This window comes from Bos taurus, chromosome X, assembly GCF_002263795.3.
Source record: "Bos taurus isolate L1 Dominette 01449 registration number 42190680 breed Hereford chromosome X, ARS-UCD2.0, whole genome shotgun sequence".
In the NCBI taxonomy this organism is placed as follows: Eukaryota; Metazoa; Chordata; class Mammalia; order Artiodactyla; family Bovidae; genus Bos; species Bos taurus.
In genome coordinates, this window is record NC_037357.1 from 85,518,761 (window position 1) to 85,531,162 (window position 12,402).

The 12,402-nt window shown below is 44.1% G+C and overlaps 1 protein-coding gene across 1 annotated transcript; it reads right to left on the reverse strand.

Moving 5' to 3' along the window:
• Positions 1-10,071: 10,071 nt before the first annotated feature.
• Positions 10,072-12,329, reverse strand: NDUFB11 (NADH:ubiquinone oxidoreductase subunit B11). The gene is given in 3 exon segments (NM_001033620.2): positions 10,072-10,297; positions 10,452-10,582; positions 12,080-12,329. Coding segments are annotated over 3 exon segments (465 nt in total). The 5' UTR covers positions 12,287-12,329; the 3' UTR covers positions 10,072-10,170.
• Between the last annotated feature and the right edge of the window lie 73 nt (positions 12,330-12,402).

Here is a 12,402-nt window from a genome sequence, read left to right on the forward strand (position 1 = left end):
ATATTGTGTTGCCATAATGACACCCGGCTTCGCCTGAAGTTAGCTATTCTCGAGTCTAGAGATAACCAATGCCTTTTTCTTATGGAAATGTTTGTCTTAAGCTATGCTAATGTACTATGCCTTTACCCCAAACTCTGTCTCCAAGTCGGTTCTGCCTCTTGGCCCAGAACCTACTTGACAAACCAGTATGGATATTGTTCCCCTAATCTATGTAAATGAAACTATTTGTATGGTGGTCTGCCCTTCTTCAAGATTCAAGTTAATCATTTTATGGCCCAGGATAAACCATTTGGTGCCAAGATTATCCCAAAATGCATCTTATGGGTGAGGGGCCTGGTGCCATTCTGAATTTTAAGACACTCCTTTCTTTCATTAACAGACTGCTAGTGATTATATAACATCCAGCTAAAGACTAGCAGTGGGGTACTCTTTCTGCCCCCTTCTGATGCCTATGTCAGAAGCTTTCTCTATCTCCTTTATACTTTAATAAAACTTTATTACACAAAAGCTCTGAGCGATCAAGCCTCGTCTCTGGCTCCGGATTGAATTCTTCTCCTCCGGGGGCCAAGAATCCTGGTGTATTCGCGTGATTCAACAACAACCTTTCAGGAGGAAGATGGGAATATAAGGTTACACACTGGATATGGAGAGGGCTGGTGATTTGAACTCTGTCCGACTCTAGAATCCATACCCTTAACCCCTATGACTGTCTTGCAATCATGGCTCTTGTTTCAAAGTTCTTTCTTCAAATAGATACTTTCCTTAGGTCTTTCTTTGTTTTTTTTTTTGCCTTTTGGGACTTTTAGGTTTTTATTTATTTATTTTTAAATATAAATTTATTTATTTTAATTGGAGGTTAATTACTTTACAATATTGTATTGGTTTTGCCATACATCAACATGAATTCACCACAGGTATACACGTGTTCCCCATCCTGAAGCCCCCTCCCACCACCCTCCCTCCCCGTACCATCCCTCTGGGTCGTCCCAGTGCACCAGCCCCAAGCAACCAGTATCATGGACCGAACTTCGACTGGCGATTCGTATCATATATGATATTATACATGTTTCAATGCAATTCTCCCAAATCATCCCACCCTCTCCCTCTCCCACAGAGTCCAAAACACTGTTCTATACATCTGTGTCTCTTTTGCTGTCTCGCATACAGGGTTATAGTTACCATCTTTCTAAATTCCATATATATGCATTAGTATACTGTGGGAGAAAGCAATGGCACTCCACTCCAGTACTCTTGCCTGGAAAATCCCATGGACAGAGGAGCCGGGTAGGCTGCAGTCCATGGGGTCACTAAGAGTCAGACACGACTGAGCGACTTCACTTTCACTTTTCACTTTCATGCATTGGAGAAGGAAATGGCAACCCACTCCAGTGTTCTTGCCTGGAGAATCCCAGGGATGAGGGAGCCTGCTGGGCTGCCGTCTATGGAGTCCCACAGAGTCGGACACGACTGAAGTGACTTAGCAGCAGCAGCATACTGTATTGGTGTTTTTCTTTCTGGCTTACTTCACTCTGTATAATAGGCTCCAGTTTCATCCACCTCATTAGAACTGACTCAAATGTATTCTTTTTAATGGCTGAGTAATACTCCATTGCATATATGTACCACAGCTTTCTTATCCATTTGTCTGCAGATGGACACCTAAGTTGTTTCCATGTCCTGGCTATTATAAACAGTGCTGCAATGAACATTGGGGTACACATGTCTCTTTCAATTCTGGTTTCCTCAGTGTGTATGCCCAGCAGTGGGATTGCTGGGTCGTATGGCAGTTCTATTTCCAGTTTTTTAAGGAATCTCCACACTGTTTTCCATAGTGGCTGTACTAGTTTGCATTCCACCAACAGTGTAAGAGTGTTCCCTTTTCTCCACACCCTCTCCAGCATTTATTATTTGTAGACTTTTGGATAGCAGCCGTTCTGACTGGCGTGATATGGTACCTCATTGTAGTTTTGATTTGCATTTCTCTGATAATGAGTGATGTTGAGCATCTTTTCATGTGTTTGTTAGCCATCTATATGTTTACTTTGGAGAAATGTCTATTTAGTTCTTTGGCCCATTTTTTGATTGGGTCATTTATTTTTCTGGAATTGAGCTGCAGGAGTTGCTTGTATATTTTTGAGATTAGTTGTTTGTCAGTTGCTTCATTTGCTATTATTTTCTCCCATTCTGAAGGCTGTCTTTTCACCTTGCTTATAGTTTCCTTTGTTATGCAGAAGCTTTTAAGTTTAATTAGGTCCCATTTGTTTATTTTTGCTTTTATTTCCAATATTCTGGGAGGTGGGTCATAGAGGATCCTGCTGTGATTTCTTAAATGTCCTCTCAGTGAGGCCTTTTCCATGGCCATTCTAGCTAAAATTTATACACACACACACACACTCCCTCACTATGTCCTTTCTTGAGTAATTTTTCTCAACGTTTATCACTATATTATATATTTCATTTATTTATCTAGCAATTATTATCACAAATTACTATTTGTTCTTTACATTTAATATGTCTCCTACACTAGCAGTCAGCTGCAAGAGGGCAAGAATTTTCACCTGTTTTATTTGTTGTTGTGTCCCCTGTCACACAGTAGGCATTTGGCAAATATTTGTGTAATGAATGAATGAACCCTTCCTTTGTGGAATGAATGAATAAGTGAGTGAATGAACCCTTCCAATGACAGCTGATTCCAGGCTGCCTTGCCTGGACCCTGGCTGGCCCTGGATTCACCCTTCAAACTCCCATGCTATTTACTGCAGATATATTGGCTCTGTTTACAAATATTAATGTTTAAAATCAGAATTATACCAATTCGGATGAATTTCTATTGAGAAAGTTTGCCCTGGAGTGAATTTTGAGCCAATGTAATTCCTCATTCAATGCCATACAGTGATGAAGTTAAGCCAAAGCCAATTTTGGCCATTTTCACTTTCTGAAATTATTTTCACTGGGATGACTCACTTTTGGATTAATCTTTATAGTGATGATTAGATCCACACATTCTTATCTGTGTCATATTTCAGCAATAATAGCTTTGTCCCAGATATCTCCTTAATCTCAGGCTGCTCCTTGAACATCTCAGGCACGTTCTTGCTTCAGGAACTGTACTGGTTGTTCCATCTGCCAGAAATGTTCTTGCATCATATTTTTTTTCCTCAAAAAAAAAAAAAAAAAATCGCCTTTCAACAAGGCCTAAGCAGACTACCCTATTCAAATACAACCTTCTCCCATCCTGTACTCTGAATCCCCCTTACTGCCTTTATTTTTAAATTATTTATCTTTTTAATTGTGATATAGTTGACTTGCAATGTTTCAAGTATAAAGTGATTCAACTATATACACACTGTTGTTCAGTCACTAAGTTGTGTCTGACTCTTTGGGGCCCCATGGACTGCAGCATGCCAGGCTTCCCTGTCCTTCACTATCTCCTGGAGTTACCTAAAACTCATATCCATTGAGTCAGTGATGCCACCTAACCACCTCATCCTCTGCTGCCCACTTCTCTTGTCTTCAATCTTTCCCAGCCATATACACATACATATATGTCTTATTCTCTGTCGTCCCATTCTCCTCCTGCCTTCAATCTTTCCTAGCATCAGGGTTTTTTTCTGATGAGTCAGTTCTTCGCATCAGGTGGCCAAAATATTGGAGGGATGACAGAGGATGAGATAGATGGTTGGATGGCATCACTGACTCGATAGACATGAGTTTGAGCAAGCTCCAGGAGTTGGTGATGGACAGAGAAGCCTGGCGTGCTACAGTCCATGGGGTTGCAAAGAGTCGGACACCACTGAGTGACTGAACTGATACATACATACACACATACACACACACACACACACACACATGTATATATATATTCTTTCTCGGATTCTTTTCCACTATGCTATGCTAAGTCACTTCAGTCGTGTCCGACTCTGTGCGACCCCATAGATGGCAGCCCACAAGGCTCCGCCATCCCTGGGATTCTCCAGGCAAGAACACTGGAGTGGGTTGCCATTTCCTTCTGCAATGCATGAAAGTGAAAAGTGAAAGTGAAGTTGCTCAGTCGTGTCCGACTCAGCGACCCCATGGACTGCAGCCTAACAGGCTCCTCCATCCATGGGATTTTCCAAGCAAGAGTACTGGAGTGGGGTGCCATTGCCTTCTCCATTTTCCACTATAGGTTATTACAAGATATTAAATATAGTTCCCTGTGCTATACAGTAGATCCTTGTTGTTTATCTATTTTATATATAATGTTACATATCTGCTAATCCCAAAGTCTTAATTTATCCCTCTTCTGCCTTTATTCATTTAATTCATACTTATCACACCCCAATATACAAATATAATGTAATTTATTGCATTTTTTATTGTCTATCTCCCTCTACTAGAATAAAAGCTCCATGAGGGCAGGAAGTTTTGAATCTTTTGTTCCTGGCTGTGTCCCCTCCTGCCTATAATAGTGCCTGGCAACTCAATAAATATTTGTTGAATTAACAGCTCTAGTTCTTCTGAGCTTTATTTGTGACAAGTTTTCACCCAGTCTAATATTTCAGGATTGAAATTTGCAAGTTCATCTTTGGTTTGAGAGCAGTGGATCTATCAATTTTAGCTGTGGTCAGTTTATTCTGCAGTGATTATGTCTATCAATAATAGTCATTGTGAAACTGGTAAGACAGTTTGTTTTTATTTCCTGGGTAATCCAGGAGAAAAATTGTAAGCAGTCCCCTTAGACACTCAGGAATTGTATGGAATGGGCTTTGCTAAGCTGGCTTTTCAGTAAGGTTCTGGTCAACTTTGTATAGTGTATAAAATCTTAAACTCCTAACAAGGACCTACTGTAGCACACAGAAAACCATATTCAATATCTTGTCATAACCTATAACAAAAAAGTATCTGATATATAACTGCAATATATATCTGAAACATATATATATGGACATATATATCTGTATCTATATCTATATCTATATATGAAAGTCGCTCAGTCGTGTCTGACTCTTTGCAACCCCAGGGACTATACAATCCATGGAATTCTCCAGGCCAGAATATTGGCGTGTGTAGCCTTTCCCTTCTCTAGGAGATCTTCCCAACCCAGGGATGGAACCCAGGTCTTCAACATTGCAGATGGACTGTTTACCAGCTGAGCCACAAGAGAAGCCCAAGAATACTGGAGTAGGTAGCCTATCCCTTCCCCAGCAGATCTTCCTGACCCAGGAATCGAACTGGGGTCTCCTGCAGGTGGATTCTTTACCACTGTCAAGGAAGCCCCTATGTGTGTGTGTGTGTGTGTGTGTGTGTGTGTGTGTATGAATCACTTTGCTGTACAGCTGAAACTAATACAACATTGTAAATCAACTGTACTTCAATTTTAAAAAATCTAAACTTCATTTAACCATGGCCCATGGGGACCTACAGATATGGCTCATGACCACCTCTATAATCTCATCTGTAACTATTCTTTTGCAGGAAGATTCCAGTGACTCTAGTAAGCACAATATTCCAGCCACACTGGCCTTCTGGTGGAATTTATCTCCTCTGTTGGTTTCCATGCTTGTTTACTTCAGTCTTACCCACGACCTTGAGGTAAAGTCCATGAGGAGAGAGACTGTCTTCGTTTGTGTCCCTCTGGAAGCTGACCCTGAGACAAAGATTGAAGTCAAGCAGCTTATCTAGAATGTGATTCCAGGAAGCACCTGTTGGGCAGTGGGAAGTAAGGAAGTGAGACAAAGGGAGGGCAGTCGATGAAGAGTGTTACTAAGCGACTTAGCACTGGGGCTTGTTCCCATTGTGGAGTTCTAAGGACTGATGGAGAACATAGACGTCAGGCATGTCCCATCTGAGGGGCAAGGGGGAAGGGGTATTTATCTACCAGCTCTTGTCAGTCATTGGCTGAGGGTTGCCACCAGGAGGTGTTCATTTCCTGGCCCCTTCCAGCCGGTGAGACCCCGAGGCAGAACAGCCTTCTGCAGCTTGAGAGGAAGCCCTCTAGCCAAGAGATGCAAACCCAGGCAGCTGCCAGTTGACCAGCACACGGTAAAGCAGTGAGGTCACAGGGTTATGGGCAGGGAACTGACAGTGTCTGCCACAGGGACTGTGACCATCCTGTTCACTGGGCCTTGCCGATAATAAATGTTCCCCTAGATTGAAGGATGAAGGTGCTTGTTACCTGTTATGTTGCTGGAGCAAAGCTTGACCCCAAATCAGATCAGATCAGATCAGTCGCTCAGTTGTGTCCGACTCTTTGCGACCCCATGAATCACAGCATGCCAGGCCTCCCTGTCCATCACCAACTCCCGGAGTTCACTCAGACTCACGTCCATCGAGTCAGTGATGCCATCCAGCCATCTCATCCTCTGTCGTCCCCTTCTCCTCCTGCCCCCAATCCCTCCCAGCATCAGAGTCTTTTCCAATGAGTCAACTCTTCGCATGAGGTGGCCAAAGGACTGGAGTTTCAGCTTCAGCATCATTCCTTCCAAAGAAATCCCAGGGCTGATCTCCTTTAGAATGGACTGGTTGGATCTCCTTGCAGTCCAAGGGACTCTCAAGAGTCTTCTCCAACACCACAGTTCAAAAGCATCAATTCTTCAGCGCTCAGCCTTCTTCACAGTCCAACTCTCATATCCATACATGACCACAGGAAAAAACATAGCCTTGACTAGATGGACCTTTGTTGGCAAAGTAATGTCTCTGCTTTTGAATATGCTATCTAGGTTGGTCATAACTTTCCTTCCAAGGAGTAAGTGTCTTTTAATTTCATGGCTGCAGTCACCATCTGCAGTGATTTTGGAGCCCAGAAAAATAAAGTCTGACACTGTTTCCACTGTTTCCCCATCTATTTCCCATGAAGTGATGGGACCGGATGCCATGATCTTCGTTTTCTGAATGTTGAGCTTTAAGCCAACTTTTTCACTCTCCACTTTCACCTTCATCAAGAGGCTTTTTAGTTCCTCTTCACTTTCTGCCATAAGGGTGGTGTCATCTGCATATCTGAGGTTATTGATATTTCTCCTGGCAATCTTGATTCCAGCCTGTGCTTCTTCCAGTCCAGTGTTTCTCATGATGTACTCTGCATAGAAGTTAAATAAGCAGGGTGACAATATACAGCCTTGACGTACTCCTTTTCCTATTTGGAACCAGTCTGTTGTTCCATGTCCAGTTCTAACTGTTGCTTCCTGACCTGCATACAAATTTCTCAAGAGGCAGATCAGGTGGTCTGGTATGCCCACGTCTTTCAGAACTTTCCACAGTTTATTGTGATCCACACAGTCAAAGGCTTTGGCATAGTCAATAAAGCAGAAATAGATGTTTTTCTGGAACTCTCTTGCTTTTTCCATGATCCATCAGATGTTGGCAATTTGATCTCTGGTTCCTCTGCCTTTTTTAAAACCAGCTTAAACATCAGGAAGTTCACGGTTCACATATTGCTGAAGCCTGGCTTGGATACCAAGGTTCAAGTATCCTTGGAGCCAAACAGCAGGATGAAAACATTGACTTTAAGTCTCTGACCACTCACACTGGCCTCCACCCCAATCCTGTGAAATTCCCAAGGACAGGGATCCTGGTATCTGTCATTCCTGGCACCCTGTCAGGGCTTGGCACCAGTAGGCATTCAACTCCCAGCCCTTCATCCCAATGTGGTCCGTAAAAGGTCAGTCAGTAATCAGAATGGCTACGATGAAACAGATGGGGAGTGCCATGTGATGTTGAGGACGTGGCATTCACCACTGGGGAAGCATAGATTGGAGAACTGGCATGATTTACACAGCTGATCATATGTCTACTCCCATGATTGAACAATTGCACTCTTGGGTATATGCCCAAGAGAAATGACTGCATATATCCATCAAAAGATATATACAAGAATGTTCACAGAAGAATTATTCTTAATAGCCCCAAATAGAAAATTACCCAAATGCCCATCAACAATGGAATAGATGAAGTGTGATCTACTCACAGCAATGAAAGAGAATACAGCAGTGAATATGGGCAAACCACAAGTTCCTTAACAACGTGGATCCATCGTGCCAACATCATAAGCTCAAAAGTTGTTAGAAGTCCAGAAAGTGATTACCCTTGGGGTGGAAGATTGGACCTGAAGGGAGCTTTTGGCATTTGTTTCACATTCTCCTTTTTTTATTTTTAACTGGAGGATTTTTGCTTTACAATGGTGTGTTGGTTTCTGCTGTACACCAGTGAGGATCAGTCATAATTATATATTTATATATATATATATATATATCTGCTCCCATCTCACCCCTTTAGGTCATCACAGGGCACCAGACTGGCTCCCTGTTATATAGCAGCTTCCCACTAGTTATCTATTTTAGACATGATCGTGTATATATGTCAATGTCACTTTCTCAATTTGTCCTACCCTCTCCTTTCCATGCCATGCCCACAAGACCGTCCTCTACTTCTGCAGCTCCATTCCTTCCCTGCAAATAGGTTCATCAGTACCATTTTTCTAGATTCCATATATATGTGTTAATATATGGTATTTGTTTTTCTCTTTCTGACTTACTTCATTCTGTATAACAGGCTCTAGGTTCATCCACCTCACTACAACTGACTTAAATTTGTTCCTTTTTATGACTGAATAATATTCCTGTGTGTGTGTGTGTGATATTATCTTTATCAATTCATCTGTCAGTGGACATCTAGGTTGCTTCCATGTCCTGGCTATTGTCAATAGTGCTGCTATGAACATTGGGATACATATGTCTTTTTGAACTGTGGTTTTCTCAGGGTATATGCCCAGTAGTGGGAGTTCTCCCTCTACACACTAGTACTGTCTGCTCTGGAGCTGCCCTCAAGTTGGGAGACTGGCCCCACAGGGGAGTACTCAGGGAATGACACTGCTCACTTTCAAAGGTTCACATGGACATTGCTCTCACCTTAGCCACATACAAGTGAACTACGACTCCTCCCGACTCAGAAGTTAGGGATACGCATCACCTGTAGTGGAGGGTTCATTAGGCCAGATGTTCTTCCGGTAGCCAGTGACTGGGGGCTCTTGCACTTTCCGATATTCCAGGCAGGGACACTCACAGAGATGGGAGCAATGAGTGCATGATGTGGGAATGTGCAAGCTGGAGCTGTGGAAGGGGGCCACAGAGAAGAGGGCAGAGATGCCAGGGGCATGAAGGGCAGCCCAGATGGCGAGTTAACAGTGATCTTAGGAGATATTCCCCAGAAAGAAACAAAGAGGCAGAGCAAGTATCCAACTCCATCTTCCAGATCCAGAGACAGAGAGAGTCTAAGAATGAGTCCCTAATGCAAGCAGATGGTCTACTCCCAGAAAAAAGAATGTTTGGGGGAAAGGCTGTGGGGAGAGACTTCCTGCTCAAAAGAGAGACAGAGAAAGACAGAGACAGATAAGGGGGCAGGGAGAGAAATAGACACACATGCACAGACAAGAGAGATGTGCATCCTGAGTCAGAGACCACTCAGATTGGGACAGAGGGGAAGAGAGAGGCATCCAGATTCACCAAGACACAAGGCAGAGGCGAAAACCCCAGCACTGAGAAAAACAGAGAAGAAGGCAGGGAGGGAGACAAACACTCATCCTCAGCAATAGAAATGCCCAGCTCTGAGCCACCATCCTCAGTCCCTGGTCACCCTGGCCCTTCTTCCAACACATGCAGTCCCAGTATGGTAGCTTTTTTTCTAAAGATGGCTGCTGTCCATTTCTTCCCATGTGCTACACCTCTATGCAGAGGAGGCCTGAGCCACCGTACAAAAAACCCAGGCTATTCTGCTGGTGAGAGAAGCCACATAGAAGACTCAAGTACCAAACATGGAAATAAAGAAGCCATCTTGGACGTTCAACCCAGTTGAGCCTTCCAATGATTCCAGCCCCAGCCACCATCTGACTGCAACCACCCAAATCTTCAAGAAGGACTACCTCGTTGAGCCCAGTCAACCATAGGAGCATGAAACATAATACTAAATTGTTTTAAGCCACCAAGTTTTAGGGTGTTTGTCACATGGCAACAAATAACCAGAATACCCAGAAAAGGCACCCCTACTCTGACGCCCCCACTCCCACATCCCTCTCACAACAGAAGCAACACCAGCCAGTCACACTTTCAGTCCCTTTAATTAGGGGCTCTGAGGAGAGGGCAGAATGGCAGGCAGGGTAGAGAAGGTGGTGCTTCTTATGCCCCTTTTGGCAACCAGTTAGTCCTCATCCTCTGGCAGCTGGATCTTGCTGGGGTCGAAGCAGTTGGATTCCATGATGGGGAGGCCATGGGCCTCTCGGTATTTCACAAGCCTCTCAGCTTCCCGGCGGGCCCACTCCTGCATCCTGGAGGCAGTAGCATGGGGGAAGACATGAGGGAGTCTCAGTGGACATCAATCCCCATCTTAGTTCCCCAGGGAATGGACTCCTGGCGGTCTCCTTCAGTATCCACCCCTGCCTCTGTCCCCACCCATCCCACTCTCTTGGACACCCCACACACCTGTAGTCAGGCAGATAAGCCACAAAGGTGCTGCCAAGGACCAAGACGATGGAGAATCCGAAGAAGAAGACAACCCGCATGTTCCAGATGTCCACAGCAGGGTCCTTGTCATAACCGTGGGAGTCTGGGTTCTACGGCAGAGAGAAGTCAACGAGGGCTTCCTGCTGCTCCACAAAGCCTGATGCTGGTCCTGTATAACTTGGTCTCCAACTTCACCTCGGACCAATCTCTCCTCCCTCCCTAAATTCCTGTCTGTTCTTAGGACTTGTCAAGCTCCTTGCCACCACAGAGCCTTTGTACTTGCTGTTCCTTCTGTCTGGAAAGCCTTTCCCCCAGATTTAGTCAGGGCTGGATCTGTCTCCTTATTCAAGCTTTTGGGTTCATCTTCATTCCCCTTAGGAGGCACTCCCTAGTCACCTTATCTATTAAGTTGACCTATAGGAAATTGACATTTTTACAGGTCAAAAATGATTGGTATTGGCTATTTCCTATTTCCTCAACCTCGTAACTCCCTATCCCCAAGTCACTCTCCATCCACTTATCTTATTTAACTTTCTTTCAAGCATTTATTAGTTTACCAAAGTAGCATATCCTTCAAATACTCTGATCACATTATATTATTGGTTGCATACTCTATCTTAATGTTTTCTAATATTTTACATGTTTATTTTCTGTATTCTCCACTACCACGTAAGCTCTATGAAAGCAAGGGCTTTATCTGATTTCTATATTGGTGAATTCATAGCACCCTGAACTTAGCCTGGCATACAGCAGGCCCTTAATACATAGCTACAGAATGCATGAATGAGTATCCTATATAACCAAGCCCCTCAACAAGAGGTCAGTATGGATGAAGCATCTATTATATGCCAGGCCTTTTCACAAGCACAAATTGCACAATATCCCAGTGAGGTGGAAAGTGGCAAAACAAAAAACAAAAAAACCACAACACCTTCTAATGGTGAGTATTTGTACTAAGTGCCAGCTGCTGTTTTGAGCATTTTGACTCATTTAAATACCGGAGGCACATGTAGTATTTTATTCTTTTAGAAAATGTCCTAATACTTTCCTCATCTTACAAAGAAACTGAAGCATCAAGGGCTTAAGCTACTTGCACAAGGTCAATGCCTGTATTCCAACTACGGCATTCTGATTTCAGTCCACTATCAGATAGCACAGCAAACCTGGTTCTGCCACACATTCAGTTATGTGAGTTTAGGCAAGTCACTTAACATCTTTATGCTTCAGTTTCCTCATCCGTAGAATGGGTACACCAAAACCACCTACCTCGAAATACGGTTATTATGAGAACTAAACGAGTTAATGTATGTAAAGTGCTTCGAACACCTGAGTAAGCACCACACCAGTGTTTAGTAACGTTGTTATTCTATATTGCTTCAAACGTGCTTTGAACATTGCCCACTTCAGGTTTGATGTCTGTCTGCAAAATAAGGCCAATTTCTGACCCTGAACCCATACAAAGGAGGAAACAAGCTAGGCAGAATTTCCAAATCTTCGAAAATTTCGCCAGCTGCGCAATTCCCAGCCGACTAAGACCGTCCTCTACGGCGCCCTAGCCGCTGGTCCCCGATTGACCCTTCTGGCGTCCCGTTTCCCCTCCCTCTCACCTTCTCATAGAGGTTTTCGTCCTCGGGTTCTGGGTCCTCCTGCCAGCGTAATGTCGGTTCTGACGGCCGCTTTCCCGCCAGAGTGGACGGGGCGATCACAGCCCTGGAGGAGCTGGATTCCCAGCGAACACGGGCAGCAGGGAGCCCTCGCGTCGCCGCTACTGCCAAAAGGCGGCGGCCGCACAAACCTAACATCCTAGCCGCCATAACAGATCGTTCTGCAAGCTCTCGGGGTCGGGGACGGAAGTGTGACTCCGCGCAGCTGCAGTTGTCCTAAGCGCGAGAGTTGTCGCTCCGCCCCCGCCGCACTAAATAGGTCCCGA